Here is a 17,165-nt window from a genome sequence, read left to right on the forward strand (position 1 = left end):
GTAACCTCTTCTAGCCTATTTTCTAGGAACTGGAATCTGGGCCTAGCTGGAGAGCTGCAGAGAAGAGGCGGAGGGAAGTGCCTTAGGGAAAGGGATCCAAACTGATATTTATCGAGCACCTACTACATGTTACCTCCTGCTCCAGGCACTCAAGGTTCCCAGTAACCTAAGATTTTAAACAGTTGGCTATCTTGATTCAGTGAGAAAATAGGCTAGAAGAGGTTACAGAGGTCACACAGAAACACCTGGAATCCAAGTCTTTTAGAAGAAAGGTTCAGGGTGGGGAGTGGGGGTGCAGAGGCAGGTATGGATAACAGAACCACAGTGTTGAGACCTGCAGAAGGACCCTAGAGATAGATCATCTCCAGCCTCATTATCTTCCAGATAAGGAAACAGCCTCAGAAACAAAGTTGCTTCACCAGAGTCTTGCTCCAGTGGCCCTGTACCCCGCTGCCCCCGAGGACATCTTTGCCTCACTCCCTAGAAGCATACAGCTCCCTTCCAGGGCAGGGGGAGACTGTGGCATCTGGCCCCTTCTCTGGGAAGGGAGCTGTTCCTAGACAGCCCCGTCTGTGTGCCTGAGACAGAGTCAAGGGGCCAGAAGCCATGGCCCTGGCTTTTCTATTGTTCTTTCAGATTTGGGCCTCCAGAGCTGCCCCAGTCCCTTCTCTGCTCTAGGCCGTGCTCTGAGTCCTTGGGGCCAGCATGGTGCCTAGCACGCAGTGGGCCATCAGGTTTGACACATGAACAACTGAATGGTTAGAGGACCCCTGTCCCCGTGGCAGGGACCCCAGGCACAAGGTGGGGCCTCTGAGCCACTCCTGTAACTCTGCCGACAGTCCCTTTGTTCTTCCCTCTCCACAGGCAAAGAACAGAAGGAGACCAACATCGAATCCATGAAAATGGAGGCAAGTGTTTTCCTCAACCCCCAGGGGCTCTGTGGATCCTGATTCTAGAAGAAAGCCACCTCTCTGACCAACCGTGGCGAATGTGTGTGAGGGGATCCTGAGGTGGTCTGTCCCCTTCTTTACATGTCCCCGTGTAAGGAGGAAAGGAGATGGGTGTGGAGGTTAGAAGCCCCCCCAACAAGGCAGCCAGCTGGTCCCCTCTGAGACCAGGCGCCTCCCCACATGGTTCATGTCCATGTGCCCCCCACCCCCCAGCCCGTGGCTCACTTCTCCAGCCCAAACAGGGCCTTGCCCAGCACTCTCAGGGTGGACATCTCTGGCCAGGAGTCAAATCTCCTGTGTTCTGTTCGAGGTGAGTGCCTCCTCAGTTTCCCCTCAGGAGGAGCGAACCTTGCAGTGGGACTGTCAGTGCCCATCTTAATGCCAGTCTGTCTCTCTGTCGTCTCTCTGTCCTAGGGCTCCCGGGGCCGACTGCGGGGTGGCTTGGGCTGGGAGTCCAGCCTCCGCCAGCGGCCCATGCCGCGGCTCACCTTCCAGGCGGGGGACCCCTACTACATCAGCAAGCGCAAGCGGGACGAGTGGCTGGCACGCTGGAAAAGGGAGGTGAGGTGCCTTCTGGCCTGGGCCCCAGCCTGCCCCACAGAATTGGAAAAGCAGAAGTTAGCTTCAGCCGCCCTCTGGAGCTGTTGTCAGGCCCCTGCTGAGCCTCAGTTTCCCCTTCAGGTTAACCTCTTGCACTTACAGGAAACCACTTAACTCCTAGGCAGTGACTGGTTTCTTTTTTTGTTCAACAGATGTTTATTGATCACTTCCCATGTCTCAGGTAGTGTACTAGGCTCTGTGCATATACAGTTCCTGGCCTTGTGGAGCTGACGTTCTGATGGATGAGATAGAACAAGTAAAGACAGAAAAGTAAAGGAAGGGCTGAAATAGAGGATAGCAGAAGCCTGCTTTAGGTGGGGTGGTCAGGGGAGGCTTCTTGGAGGAGGTGGCGTTTTTAAGTTAAGACCTAAAGGAGCAGGAGAGCTGGCTCTGATCTGGTTGCTCCTCGGTCCTTCAGTCTCCACTACCTCAATGCCTCTTGCTGCTAAATCCCTCTACTGGCTAGCTTCTACCACCCCCCACCCTCGACCCTGAGCCCCCGCTGCCCACAACCCCCATGGAGGGTATCTGGTGAGGAGTGGAGTGAGGTAGAATGTTCTAGGCAGAGGAAACACCACAAGCAAGACCCCGACTTGTTTGGCAAAACGAGAGACCAGTATGCCCCGCGGGAAACGAGCGAGGGAGAAAGTGGGGTCAGACAAGGCTGGGAGGTAGGCAGGGGTCCAGCCATGTGGGTCTCTGCAGGTCTTGGCCAGAAGCTGGTATAATTCTGAGTACATGGAAGGTTTCTCTGCAGAGGAATGATTTGATGTGGATTAGAGGGACGGCAATGGAGACAGGGCAGACTCGGGATGTATTTTGGAGTTAGAATCAGTAAGGCTTGCTGATGGATGGGAGGGGTGAAGGAGGAGAGGAAGTGGAAGGACCCAAGGACAACTCCCAGTGGTCTCACCTGAATACCTAGTGATGGTTGTGCCATGTCCTCAGATGGGGAAGGCAGCTGGAGGAGCGGGTTTGGGACTGCTGGGAACTGGCAGTTCAGCCTGAGAGGCCGAGGTGCCTGTAGCCGGCGGGGTAGGCAAGTCTGCACTTCAGATGCAAAGATGGGAGGACGTCAAGAGCAGAAGCTGCTGTTTAAGTCCAGGGAAACGGATGAGCTCACCTGGGGATAGGGAGAGAGAAGACCCAATCCCACGTTTCCTCTAACTGCACCCCTGGAAACCGCACCATTTATGGGCTGTGTAGAGAGGACTGTAAGGGCTGAGAGGCATGTCCATTGCCTCTGACAACCTGGAGGTAGCTGGTGACTTTTCTAAGAGAAGCTTCCGTGGGGGTGGAAGCCAGCCCATGGCAGGCTGCAGCAGGGACAGGAGGTGAGGCCGTGGAGACCGAAAGACCAAGGAGTCAGCAGCCCATCAAGCCCGATGTGCGGGGCCGCTCTCCTGGCTGATCTGCAGAGATGGTAGACCTCCGGCAGCAGGGAGGGAGCAGAAATGGTGTGAGTTGCCACCATCTGGGGCGTTCGCCCCAGGCCTTCAAAGGAAGGCATTGTCCGACTTACACTGTGTGAGCGCTCGCTCTAGAAGAAGTTCAGAATGAGGTAGAGGGTTTGTCTGTATGATGGTCTCCAGTTCCTTCAGGCTCCAGGAAGGCAGAAATTTCTGTCCTGGAAGGGCCTGGAGAAGGGGCGGCCTGTCAAGGGTCCCGGAGAAGAGAGGCACTTGACACTGAGCTCAGAGTGTGGTCTTTAGGACGAAATTCAGGAACTGGGGCTGTTCTTGCCATCTGGTGGGTTGCCTACTAATCAGCCCCCGGCAGCCAGCAGGGGCAGGGCAGAGGGGTGCATTTTCCTGCTCTCCCGGAGTCCTGGAGCCAGAAGGCTATGCATAATGACGTTTAGACCTGGAACACTCATACATTCTGTGGTTCTCAGACTAGGATTCCCTGAAGAAGCAGTATGGAAGCCTGCCCTCAGCTGCCAGAGAAAAGGGGATCTTCTCTCAACTCACAGGAAAAATGAGGATAGTCGGGGCATTTTCTCGATTTTATCATTTCCACTAGAACTTAAAAAGACTTGCTCATGGGCCTCTTATAGCATACGCAGAAGCAGAGAGAATGGTGGGCTGAAGAAGCCCCCACATACCTATCACCCAGCTTCAGCAATCATCAAAAGCTTTTCTAGTAAACTCTCGATATTTGCCATCCACTTCCCCATCCCCAGCCAAGAAAGGTCGTTGATGAGCATTAACAGAAAAACTTGAAAAGTTGATTCAATTGAAAATGTTTTAGTTATATGTGACTTGAGATGTAGAGGTCTTCCCCTACCCCCAAAATATATTTTCTGGGGCGCCTGGCTGGCTCAGTATGTTGAGCACAAGACTCTCGATCTCTGGGTCTTGAGTTCAGGCCCCACGCTGGGTGTAGAGCTTACTTAAAAAAAAATAATAATATACTTTTTGCCAATCTTTTCCTTCCTTATTTATATTCTATGACTAAAGAGTCCATCGAGAATTTGCGACTGGCAGCACAGGAGTCAGAGCTGCTGGTTGCCTCAGTCTCAGAGTAGGGGACAGGGGCTGCACTTAGGTGCTGGCCACGGGCTCGGGCCCCCATCAGGCTTCCTGCTGCCTGCCGAGGCCTGGCCTCAGTACCGTACCCGGCGTCTAACAGACAGCCAGCTGCAGGTAACACGAATGCTGGGGAAACACAGCTGGCTCCAAGACTGTCAGGTTCCCTTCAGACTGAAGAGTAGTAACTGTCCCCACAGAGTGGCCTACCAGAGGTAAAGAAACCCTTCCACCCCTGGCCACCTCACCTCGTTCCCTGGCATTCTGCCCTTTCTTCTGATACTGCGTCCCTTGGCCTTCCTGACTGGCCCTGAAGTTCTTCCCCATTTCCCCCAACTGCATCTGCTCAGCCTCCTCCTCTGTCCCGTGGCGATGGCATCCCCAGATCTCTGCCTGCCCCTCCGCCCCCCGCTGCTCTTGATCCCCCTTAACAACTTAAGGGCTCTCATAGATCCTACCATCTACCTGCCTTCCTCCCAGAAAGACACCTCCCCTCCCCAAAGCACGGTTCCGGATGTTTCCTAGGCAATGTCACTTGAAGGGCCAGCCAACCCTTCCTAACCTCAGAATGCAACACCTGCTCTTTAAAACTTCCAGCAGGGCCCCGTTATTGGGCAGCCAGAACCCTCTGTGTCTGCGCACTCTGTAAGATACTGGGGGTACTGGAAGGCTAGAGGATGCCTAGTCACCCCAAGATAGGGTGAGGTTTCAGGGTACCTCGGGAAGGGCATCACCCGTGGATCATCCGTGCATCAACAAGAGGTGGCTTCTGGCTTTTAAGGGGTGAACTGGAATTTAGGAAAGAGGGAAGAAGGGCATTGCGGAGGGAGGTGTATGGCCTGTGCAAAGGGTCTGGGGCGCAAGGCAGCATGGCCTTCTCAGGATCAGGAAGGGAAGTTCGTGGTGGGGCACAGGATGTGGGGCCTGAGGACTGTGTTGTCCCGTCTTGGGGTTTTGACCAGACCCCAGTCTACACCTGCCCCTTCCTTGGTGCACATGCCCCGCCTGGGGGGCTTGCTTCCCTTAAAATATTCCACCAGCTGCATTTCCTTTTGCCATGACACCCTTGTCAATCCAGTTATTAAGTGAGGTTCACTTTTGACTTTTCCATCTGAGATTACCTACCTCCCCAGGCTTTCCTCCCCCAGAAAAAAAAATGTTTAAGAAGGCTTAGAATATCACAAAAGGAATGAAATGTAAAGTAACTGGGTGAGGAAAATGAGACATTTGCTCCTTCCCTGGGACTGAGATGGGAATTCCGGCTGGAGGTGGGAAGCTCTTGTCTTCTGTCTGTCCCTTTATGGATTCCCTTCACTTCCTTCCTAAGCCTTTTAAGGACTAAGCTGTGCTTGAATCATGACAACAACCTATAGTAGCTCCCCATTGTCTCCCTCATGGTGTCAGGAATCCTCAGGCCGTTTTTCAGGCGTTGGTGCTCACTGTGACTTCCTCCCACCGCACCTCCCTACCGTTCTCTATGAGAAAGGTCCTCTGAGAGGGACCAGTCCCCCCTTTATATTGGCCTCTTCTTTCCTCCCTGCCTCTGCTCCCCCTGGGGTTTCATTTATCTGTTCTTCAGGAGTCCACAAGGCTCTCTGGCTCATCCTGACCCCCTTCTCTGCACCCCATAGCCCTTGCTATTAGTATTTTTGGCTGTAGCACTCTGGGAAATTTCATAGGGTGTTTTTCACTATTTCTTCCCTGTTAGTCGAGTCTTCCCCCATCACACCCAGTCTGATGTTGGGCAGGGGACATGGGTTCAGTAAATGGCTGTGGGTTGGCCATGCAGTTGACGGGTTGGTGAACGTGGAACACCTCCTCAGAGAGCTCAGGCCTGCGATTTCTGCCTTGAGGCCCCAAGCCCTTGGTTTCCATAGGGTTTTCCCAGAGGCGCCGACAGGTGGGCACCCGTGCGATTAGGTTCTCATGGCCGAGGTGGTGCCCTGATTCTCGTCCATCCTGTGTTCCTGCAGTTTCTGCTGGGCCTCTGCTGTGCTCTGCCCGGGAGAACTGGTTCTAGGCCCTGGCAGGCAGAGAGGGTCCAGGCCCTGGCAGTGGGGAGGGCGGGTGTGAGGCAATCCCTCCTCCCAGGGGAGGCCAAGGCCTAGGCTCCTCTTTCTGATAATTAATGGAACAGAAGGACCCAGGGGGAGTACTCTGGGCTTAGGAAGGGCTTCTCCAATGTGTTACTTCATTGGTTCTCGCCATGGTGAGGAGGAGGGGTGAGGAGGGCTAGTCAGGCAGTTGGGACAGTCATCCAGCCAGAGGGGCCATGGACCCCCAGTTTGTACCACTGCTTATGGCTTTAGGGCTCATGTGAAGCTGGGGGATGCTAGGGCTGTCAGTAGTGTCTTCCCCGGAGCCCGATTTTAAAGTTCTGTCAGGGCAAGGGTACCGTGTCCTGCTGATCTAGGATCTGGTCCTTTTCCTGGCTCCCATCCCAAAGGAGGAGGGACTCATGCCTCTTTACACTTACAGGATGCTTCGTACATACTTGGTAGCGATGATGGCAAATAATCTGTGGTTCTAGTCTCTCTTCCCCTTCCGTGCCCCTCCTATAGTGGGCAGCGCCCCCATCCCATGCCTCCAGGTTGCCCTACAGTCAGAAAAACTTTCATATTCCTGAAGGGAAGGGTGCCTTTGGAGGCGAGTTCAAATGCCACTTGGCGACTTACCAGAGGTGGGACCTCAGTGTCTCTTTCAATCTCACTGAGCTGAGGTCCCTCGGCCGTAGCTGGCCTTGGCTCTTCGGGGCGCTCCTGGGCGTGGCTCATGCCCACGTGAGCAGCCCTTGCCCGTGCTTGCTTTCTGCCTCTCCCCAACCCGAGCTTGGTAGACACAGGCCCTCTGCGCACTGCTGTCCCCAGGGCTGGCATTCCGGAGGGACTGGGTAAAAGTGTGCTGAATTAATCAATAATTCAAATCTCAGAATCATGTGGGCTAATAAAGGAATTCTTAATATCCAAAGCTCCTAGGGCAGGGCTCGTCTAAAACAGGAACCTAATGATTTTTGAAATGATTTTATTTATTTATTATTATTATTTTTTTGAAATGATTTTAAATGACACACGTATCACACAAATGCGTTCTTCTTGTAAAAAAAAGACTCACCCCTCCCCCATGGGTTTAATTCCCCCAGCAGAAGCACTTAGTTGTTAGTTTGGTGATAGGACATGATTTTTTCTATCCATCTCTGTGTGTATAAATATATAATTTTGTTTCACAGTTGTTTTTGTTTCTTTTCCTTTTTTACATAAATGGAACCACATCGTAGTTTCATTTTACAGCTTGGTTTTTCACTTACAATAAGTACCAACAATCCAGCCATGTAATTACGGTTCTATCCCACTGTATGGATTACCATGGTTCTACTTACTTGTTCTCTGAAGTGGGGGGAGGGGTGCGCGGCCTTCGTGTTGGTTGTAGTGTTTTACCGCATGAGCACCTACGGCGGTGAGCATCCCTGGTCCTGCCTCTTTGTGCATCTGTGTTTCTCTAAGACAGACACCCAGAAAGAGAAATGCTAGGTCGAAGGGACTGTGTACTTTGCATTTTGTCAGGTCTGCCAAATTGCCCTCCAGAAAGGGCAAGGACCAATTTATGCTCCCATAAACAGGGCATGAGAAGACTTCTACCTTTGCCAGCATCAATATTGGGCTAATCTAAGGGGTGGGGAAAATGGTATCCTGTTATGATTTTAATTGGCGTTTCCCAGATAGTAAGTGAGGTTGGACATCTTTTCATATGGTTACGGGCCATTTGTGCTGTTGCTACTAGGAGCCCAGCAAATGTTGCTTCTGCTTGCTTTATAACCCCGCCGTGCTTCCTGTCCGTCCTGGGGAGAACAGCCTGTGAATGTCCAGAGGCTCGTCTCCTGCTGTGCTATATTCCATTTAATAAGCAATCGCTAAGCACCTACTAAGTAAGGGGCCATTGTGCTGGGGGCTTTGGGAGTAAGGAGATGAATTAGGTGTGATCTCCTGGGCTTTAGTACAGGAGACTTGAGAAATGGTGGCACCGCTAGGTAAACCATTAAGGACTAAAACCAGATTATGAGCAAAGTATACGGCAAGTAGTTTTAGGGTGTTCTGGTCAGCAGGCATTCCTCACTTATCTGCCGTATATAAATTTATGACAACCTGAACTCTCTTGCAGGATGGCCTCAAAAATAACATCTCCCTTCCAGGAAGTGAGGCCATTTGGGGCAGGCATGACAAGACTACTTTACCAAAAGGCTGAACAGGTTTTTAAAGGTATGTCTGTGACAGCCTGTAATCAGAATGACTTTCAGGGCTGGCCTTTAGGATGGCCTGTGAGATTGTCATCCTAGAGGCTCCCATGGTCTCCTAAGTAGGTGGGCCGTTTGCACACTGGAGCATTCACTTCATCTGGGGAGCACAGAGAAGAGCTCTTAGAGCAACCCCCACTGCTTAGGGATGAGAAAGCAAGTGGTAGCCATGGGCGGGGTCTAGCGGCTGACCGCACCAACCCTGGAACCCAGCGAAAGGGGTCGGACTTGACTGAGCAACTATTTCTTGCCAGGCACTGTGCTAAGATGTGACCAAGTGAATTCGTATATCGGGACCCACCAAACAGAGTCTGCTCTAGGGTCCCAGCCCAGGGCGGAAATGTAAACCTCAGTCCATTTGCGCTTATGGGAAACACTTGTCCGCAAACCTCATGGGCACCAATCACAGTCCTCTGGCTCAGCTTTCGCGCCAGCTCACCTGAGCATAAAAAAACAGGACCTGCCAGCCTTATAAGGAAACTCCTGACTTCCTAGCCAATCGAGCCCTGCTTCCGCCTTGCCTCTCCTAATATTCCGGCAAGCTCTCTCCCATCCAGAATCCCTCCGGGAGAGTGCTCCGTTATGTTTTGGGTTCTGTGCTCTCCGATCCGTGGACTGTTTTCCCGTGAGTAAAGGACATCAAACTCATTAGTAAATTGTTTTATTTTTGTCATTTGACAGATACATTGTCTGCAATTATTATAAGAACTCTTTTTATCCCGGTTTTACTGATAGGAAACCAAGATTTCCCCTAGATAAGGAGGTAAGAGCCACATGGATATGCTTGTAGAGCATTCCCAGGGCAAGACTGATCTCATGCTGCTCTGTTTTGCACCCAAATGACTCACCTAGAACAGAATCTTCCTGGTTTGCAGTCATAGCTTCTCTTCCAACTAAAGTATAGGGTTAAAAGAGGGGCAGAGCTAGGTGGCCCAGCAGCCCCCAGCTGCATCCATTCCCCATCTCCAGGGCCGCCCACGCTCTTTCTAGATTTGGGTCCTTTTCAGTCCTTAGGACTGGTCCACCCTGCTCAGCAGCTGGTCCTGAGCCCTTCCTTCCCTTGAATTGCTGTTTTTTCATGACTGTCCGTTTGACATTGTGCGATTGGATTAAAACAATGTTGGAATGCAATTCAGGAGGCCTAGTTTCTGGACTCAGCCTCGGCCTCTGATCCATTTGAGAAGGTCTTTCTCCTCTCTGTCTGCACTTCAGCTTCCTTATTTGTAACCTGATAGAAATAGACGTAGCTGACCCCAGAGATTTTAAAATTTTGTAATTTGGGGGTGGAGGGCGGGAGTCATGCTCTGTAGCGCCTTTGTCTCCTATACTACCCTGTACGTGAATTCCAAATCAAGTACTCCAAATTGAGTGCGTTCTCAGACCTTACATATGTACCTCCGCAGGAAGCACACACGTAAAGTATCCTGATAAGGATTTGTATAAAGACTTCTGTGACATTGATGTGTTTGGCACTATAGTCTAGCTTTCTTTTCCTCTTCACTGCTATCCCTCTTTCCTCCTCTGGTGTTATATACCCAGATCAGAAAGGTTGACTGTGGTGCTATCTTCAGACACCAGGCCTGGGCTGGGGAGGGGCTAAAAGGGCCATGTTGCAAAGCGTGCTCTCCACCTCCCCCCCCATTCCCACCCCCACCAGTAGTTGACAGTCCTGTCCTCCTGGGACATTTCCTTAGCTCGGGAATTCACGTTCCAGCTTCCGGCTTTGGTGGCCATCTGCTTAGATCTGCCCCTTATTATTGGTTTCCTTTTCATGATCACATATTCATTCATTATTTTAAGGACTTGTTGAACCTTAGCTGAGCAAGTACCGTGTGCTCAGGCTTTAAGATAACACCACGTGTGTTTGGGTATCTACTGCATTTCCACATTTTCTAGACACTAAGGAAACAAATGTGGAGGAAAGCCAGAATCCCACCCCGGGATCCCCATTCCCCTCCAGAGAGGTGGGCAGGTATGGGAATGTCTGCTGTAGCCCAGTAGGGCCATTTTTGGAAATAGGAGCATATAGGCCATGGGAGCGACTAACTAGCCCTGCCTGAGGACCTTGGCGCAGGCTTGCCAAAGAGAGGAGACAGCATGCAGGCCTTCCACAGGAGCTGGGAGTCTCCCTGGCAGGGATGGTGGCAGAAGGGCATTGGGTGGGCTCCTGCGGCAGGTGCCGAGAAATCCTCTGGGAGTTTGGAGTCTAGAGCACCTCAGGATGGTTTGCATCGTTAGTTCAACTAAGGGAAGCATTCTCGTAGCACTTTCTTTTTTCTTTCTTTTTTTTTTTTTTTAAAGATTTTATGTATTTATTTGGCAGAGAGAGACAGAGAGGGAGAAGCAGACTTCCCGCTGAGCAGGGAGCCCGATGCAGGGCTCGATCCCAGGACCCCGGGATCATGACCTGAGTCGAAGGCAGAGACTTAGCCCACTGAGCCCCCAGGCGCCCATCTAGCACCTTCTATGAGGCAAAGGAGAATATACAAAGGCGATATTCTCTCTGCTTTGCTTTAAAGAGCAGATCCATGTCCAGGAGACCCCCAGGGACGTTCAAGCATGGGGAGGCCAGCCTGCCTGTATGACTCTAGCCAGTACGTTAGATGAAGGAGCTAATGGGCTTGAATTCAGTTGTTACTGAACACACACAGCGCTGAGCTGGTGCTGGAGACTTGCTCCCTGAGCAGAGTGCCCATCCCAGAGCCTCATGGGGCTGCTGGAGGAGTCTGGACTTTTCACCATGAACCTCAGTGTCAGGCGGGAGCTCTTGGCGGGAGGTGGGGGGGGATTTCCCAGGAAGCTTCCTGGTGCAGGCATCCTTTGCGAATTCTAGTAGGGATCCATAAGGTCTTTCAGGGAAAGAACCACTGAGGGCAAAGAGGAGGCATGAAGCTTCTGGGTTGGGTAGGGAACAGCAAGAGGCTCTGGTATGTCGTGTGTGAGAGTCAGGAAGTGTAAGAGAGATAAGACGACAGAGGAAGATGGTCAGATGGGCAAAGGCCTTCCTGTCACAGTGACAGACTGAGGCTTCATTGTGCAGGAGAGAGCAGGGGTGTGAGAGAAGCGAGTGTGGATTTTAGGAAGGTGACCCTGGTGGCATGGCAAGGGAGGCCAGAGCCGAAAAGCTGAGGAGGACGACGACTTAGGACGACATTCCATGGCTTTGACCGAGGGTCCAGGTGACAGGAGGCAGACAGGATAGAACTGTCTGCAGTTGGAGGGCAGGGAGAAACCCGCTTCGTTTCGGGGACTGGGGGTGGTGGTTCTTATCTGAGCTAGAGAATCCTGGAGGGAGAGCAGCTTTGGGACCAGACGGTGGTGTGGGCTTTTCATTTCCTTAAGGATGTATTTTGATCAGCAGGAGTTTTTCATTTTAATAAGGTCCAGTTTATCCCATTTTTTTTTCTTTTATTTTTTTAGTGTGTGTAGCTCTGAGAATTCTCCGCCTACTCCAAGGTTGGGAAAAGGTTCTCCTAGGAGGGGCTGGACCTTTGAGTTAGACGTTAGACAAACTGCTTTTGAGAAGTCAGCAGGGTGGCCGTGAATGGGGAGAGGTGTACCAGGCAGCTCAAAAGGTGGGTCCGGAATCAGGGTCCCCGTTGTGGAAGGTGAGTGCACGCTGCAGGGAGGAGGGAAGGGCCTGGAGTGCAGAGAGTAGCCCGCAGCCTGCACTGACCCAGATAGTGCGGAGGAGGGACTCGGAGCTCCTAGGAGTCGCTGGCAGCCGGGACTTCGAGGACTTCCCCAGAAGGAGCTCTGGAACCCATTAGAGGACCATTCAAGACCCCTTTGTCGCTAATCTGCGGAGCCCTTTCTAATCTGCGTGAAGTGTCTGGTCATCCTGGCCTCCACCTCTCAGTTTATACTTTCCCAAAGCCTCCATGTCTTGTGTGTGTGTGTGTATGTGTGTTTGGGTGTGTGTGTATAATTTTCCCAGTTTTCGGACTTGCCATTTTTTAATTACAACTCTTTGCAGCTGCCTTATGACTCTTCCCCTATTCCTCTTTAGTCAGTAAATGGTGGGTAGTATAAATATTTTAACTTTCCATTCCCAACTCAGATGGGTTGAACAAAAATAGGGATGAAACAGCTCAGTCTCCTGCGTATTTGCTTCTAGATGCTGTTTAAAGGGCAACTTTGTGGGGTAAACAGAAACCAAAAGTTGAGTTGGACTTGCTTTATACATAACAAAAGTGCGATCAGAAGTCAGCATCTTGAAGGGTGTGTTGGTGTAATAACACTTCATCAGAATCACCTGGGCAGGCCATTCAAAAGGCCCATTCCCAGGCCCCTTTTGGAACCGTCCTAGAGGCAGAAGCCTCTTGGGCGGTTCCCGGGAAAGCTGATTTTCTAGCTGGCTCCGCAGGTGATTCTGAGACTTATGAAGTTTGAGAACCACCAAGCTTTGGATGATACCAAGGAAACCAAACTTGGGACGCAAGTGATTCCCAAAAGATGTCTTTATTGCATCACCTACATTGCGGGGTGCCGGGGGGTTGCTCTGTGCACACTGGGGTCACCGGGGGTTTTTGTTTTTGCTTTAACCACCATGACCTGGGCCCCTCCTCTGGATTCGTTCATTACATTTGGAATTTAGTGATGGGCCCTGGCCCCCCGAGTTTCTGAAGCTCTCCAGGTGATTCTAACGTACAGCCTGGGGTGGGACTCTCTGATCTGGGAATCCTGAGCTGGGAAAGACGTGCGGCGTCAAAAGCGGGCAGCGCTAGGGAACTGTTTCCAAACACGGGTGGGGGAGAGAAGACCGGAAAGGACTTGGTACAGGAATTCAAATTTTCCCTTTGGGATGGAGATTGTAGGCGTTCCTGCTGTTTTCAGCAGTTTACCGCAAGGCTCGTCCGCCGGGCTCCTCCTGGGGCTTCTCTTAGGACTCGGAAACTTGAGAGGGTCTGCATGCCTGAATCTGAATGGTGGTCCCCGAGGCCCCTCCCTTTGACCCCCAGGCCTAGAGCAGGAGTGGGGGAGGGGAGGGAAGGGGACAGCAGCCCAGGCAGTTTGGGTTTACCAGGTTTCTTTTGACCCATAACCCCTAGGGGTGAAATCTACGCTTCTCTCAAGGCTCAGGTTTCTTTTTTTTTTTTAAAGATTTTATTTATTTATTTGACAGAGAGAGATCACAAGTAGATGGAGAGTCAGGCAGAGAGAGAGAGAGAGAGAGAGAGGGAAGCAGGCTCCCTGCCGAGCAGAGAGCCCGATGCGGGACTCGATCCCAGGACCCTGAGATCATGACCTGAGCCGAAGGCAGCGGCTTAACCCACTGAGCCACCCAGGCGCCCCAAGGCTCAGGTTTCTAAAGCAAAGTGACCACATGGACAAGTCCTCAAGCCAACTTGTCATAGGGTTCTTTCCACCTCTCAAATGCTGCACCCCCCAACTTCCTTCTGTCCTTCCTGTAACATTCAGCAGATATCCGTGGTCCCATCAGACTGATTAGGAAACCAGGATCCAGAGAACCTAGGCATTTCCCCAAGGTCCTGGCATCCACTGTGATCCCCCGCTCAGTCTGAGCCCTCCCATCCCGCTACTTGTGGGGACATGGCGAGGTACGGGCCAGCCACATGGCCACCTGCACCCCTGCTCCCTGCCCAGACCCCGCCCTCCACTCCCTGGTGGAGCCCTGCACACCCTGCAGCTCTGGGCTGGGGGCTGAATGCGATCTGGAGGGGAGAGCTGGCTTTGCGGGGAAGCCTTCCCCTTACTGAGCGGAGCTGGAGCTGGAGGGAGGGAGAAGGTGGGTGGGTCAGTGAGGGACGAGGGACTAGCTGCTGCTGCAGCTCCAGGAGCCTCGGCGGCTCTCGCAGGCTTGGGCTCCCAGGCCCCTGGCATCAGGGAAAGTGCCGCAGTGACTGGAGAGAATGACAGAGCTGGGACGAGTGAAGGCCGCCTGGGGTGACTGCAAGGAGAGATGAGGCCAGGGGTCAGCCAGGAAGGGCCTCCCGACCCTTTCTGTGGCTCTCTGGATCCCTGGAATGCGTGTAAAGGGGCCTGAGTGTGTGCATTGTACAGCGGGCGCCCCGGGGCACCTCCTGCCTCGCACCCCTGCCCTCCCTGTGCTGGGGAGCCGAGGCAGCCGCAGACACCCTGGAAGATCTGGCTGCTCCTGTCTGAGAAACTCCTGTCGGTGCCCACTCCTCGCTCCCCTGCCGCCGCGCTCCCGTGCCCGCCCTCCCCGATCTGGGTCTCCTCCGATTTCCTTCAGCACACGGAGACCGCCTCCCCACCACATAATTTACCACCTAATTGCATGCTGTCCTGGAGGAGGGCTGTGGTTCCATGCACGGTGGGTCTCGGGCACACAATCGGGCTGTGAGTAACAAACACAACGGTGGAGGCCCGTCTCCCCCACCTCCGCGGTGTCCTCCCCGGGCCCAGCGGTGGCGGGTGCTCGGGACAGCCGTGCTCCTGGGTCCCGGGGTCCGGCTGGGGTTCAGGTGGGCTCAGATGTCGGCTCCAGAGTACAGCACGGCCCCTCCTGTGGGTTCTTCGACTGGCGAGGGGGATGGGGTGCCCCTGGCCCCCAGCGTTTGCCTGAATGCTGCACCTTTCCTGGGCCCAAGTTTGGGGAGCATGGCACAGAGCCCAACAGGCCGGCACAGTGCGGGTTGCCATAGTGACCCTTTCGTTTCCTTCCGAAGGACGATCGTTTCTTTCAGCCCGTTCATCTGCCTGGGCTGCCGCCGTTCTCCGCACTCTGGGAACCACACTGCCCAGCCCCATTACCTCTGCTCTGTGCCACAGGGAACCACTTGTCGGGAGGCTCGGTTCTAAATCACAGTCCAGTATCAGCCGGTGGCGTGTTCTAGCTTGAAGGGGAGCAGCGGGGACAGGCCCTGGAGATGTAGCCTCAGTTCAGACACGGGCGCAGGGTGAGCTCACCTCAGCCTCTCCTTCTACCTGCCCCTCCTCTCTCCAGACTACTTCCTCCTCAGTTAGTGGCTCAGACCCTTTGGGTGGGCTCAGTTCCTGAGGGCTTCGGTTTCCTGGTTTGTAACAAGGACAGCCGGGGCCTTTAGTGGTTTCCACACCTGGCAAGAATCAGAATTACCGAGGGAGGTTTCTCAATGGATTCCTGGGCCCTGCCCCAAGCCTGCTGATCTCCGCAGGAGGGCCCAAGAATCTGTATTTTAAAAAAAAAACTCCTTGGGTGATCCTAATACAGTTAAACACAACTGACTTGGGGATTCTCCTGGCAAGATGATCTGTGGGGCCCTTTCGAGAAGGAAAGGAAGCCCTGCCCTGTGCTGAGGACTGACCAGCCTTTCTGGGTTCTCAGGAGCTTCTGAAGAGCCCCTCACAGGCTACTCGTCAGGAAGCGGGTGTTTCCTGGTCAGGCTGGCTAAGCCAAGACCAGGCCCCCACCTTTCCCCCACAGGAGAAGGCTGGAGAGAGAGAATGACAGGAAGGGGGGGGGATGTTGCCATAACAACCAGCTCCAGGCGGAGGCCTCCCTTCCAGGGGCTGGTACTTCACCCTAGTAATGGTGGTTTCCATGGAGATGGGTTACTGAGGGACAAGGGGAACATTTGCCCCACTTAGAGCATTAGTGAGGAGCTGCCAGAAGGCAGAACATCTCTAGGTGGGAGCCTTGGACCCCTGTCAACTTGAAGCCCCCCCCACCCCCCCCAACTATGGCCTCTGCTCTCCAGGTGCAGGTCTGACACTCTCCTGCTTAGTTGCTCTCCCTGCGATTGGTCTCCCTAGCAACAAGTCCTGCTAACTCCTTGCTGTTGGCTCCGTGGCTATTTTTAGCTTCACTGCCAGCAGCCCAGTCCTGGTCATTTGCTTGCAACCTCCATATGGATTGCAGGGGAACAGGCAAACAAAGATTCCCAGGGCTCTTTGCGGGGGGTGTCTAGGCATGGACCTCTTAGTACCTCTTAGAATTTTGCTCTGGAAAGTATCTGTCCCCAACTGGGAACTTGGGCAGTGGATTCTGGAGGAGGCTCCCAAGACAATGTTGAATCCAGTTCAGCAAACACTGTTTAAATCCCCTACAAGGTGCAAGGAGGTCTAGTCCTCACAGCTTCCATCCGAAGTCGAGCGAGGTCCAGGCCCTGCCCTCTAGGAATGTTAATCTTGTGGAGGAGAAAGATGAGTACACAATTGCCTTAGTGGGCAAATACTGGCAGGTGCTGACAGAGGCTTACGAGGTGCTATGGGAGTATGGTGGAAGAGGGACAGGGTAATTGGGGGGAGGGGGGAGGTAAGGGGAGGGTCCAGAGCAGCACTGTCCCAGCAGAACTTTCTGTAACGATAAAAATGTTTTAAAATCTGTGCCGTCCAGAACAGTCGCCCCAGCCACGTGTGGCTCTTGGGACACCTGGAAGGTGGGCCAGTGCAATTGAGGAACTGAACTTTTAGTTTTATTTAATTTTAATTAATTGAAATAGCACATGCAGTGAGTCGTGACCCTATTGGACAGTTTGAGTCTAAAGAAACTTTCCTGGTGGAGATAACTGGTGAACTCGGTGCGGGGGAGAGGCTAGATGGGATTTGGGCTGGTGGGAGTTGAAGGGGAGGAGTGAGGAACAGCATGAGCAAAGGCACAGAGGCCGTGAAAGGGCATATTTTGGGAATAGCAAGTGGGTGGGCCGAGTGTGGGCCTCGTGATGTAAGCACTATACAGATTATGGGAGCCTTGAATGCCGAGTAGAGTGTTGTCTGTTATCAGCAGGTAGTCAGCGTCTCCTGCTCCCATGGGAGGCTTTTGGGCTTATAGGTAGGAGATCAGATCAGAATAGACATCCATTTTGACCTCATGGCCTGTTGTCTGGATAAAGC

At 52.9% G+C, this 17,165-nt stretch overlaps 1 protein-coding gene across 1 annotated transcript in view; it reads left to right on the top strand.

The window, feature by feature from the left end:
• Positions 1 to 17,165, top strand: part of LOC111154048 (DNA methyltransferase 3 alpha) — a 70,571-nt gene that overhangs the window by 33,124 nt on the left and 20,282 nt on the right. Inside the window, exons 4-5 of the mRNA XM_022513402.1 lie at positions 865 to 908; positions 1,365 to 1,511. Coding sequence (XP_022369110.1) covers positions 865 to 908; positions 1,365 to 1,511 — 191 coding nt within the window. The remainder of the gene's footprint in view (positions 1 to 864; positions 909 to 1,364; positions 1,512 to 17,165) is intronic.

Source organism: Enhydra lutris, unplaced genomic scaffold (assembly GCF_002288905.1).
Source record: "Enhydra lutris kenyoni isolate GAN:26980312 unplaced genomic scaffold, ASM228890v2 scaffoldscaffold35, whole genome shotgun sequence".
Taxonomy (NCBI): domain Eukaryota; kingdom Metazoa; phylum Chordata; class Mammalia; order Carnivora; family Mustelidae; genus Enhydra; species Enhydra lutris.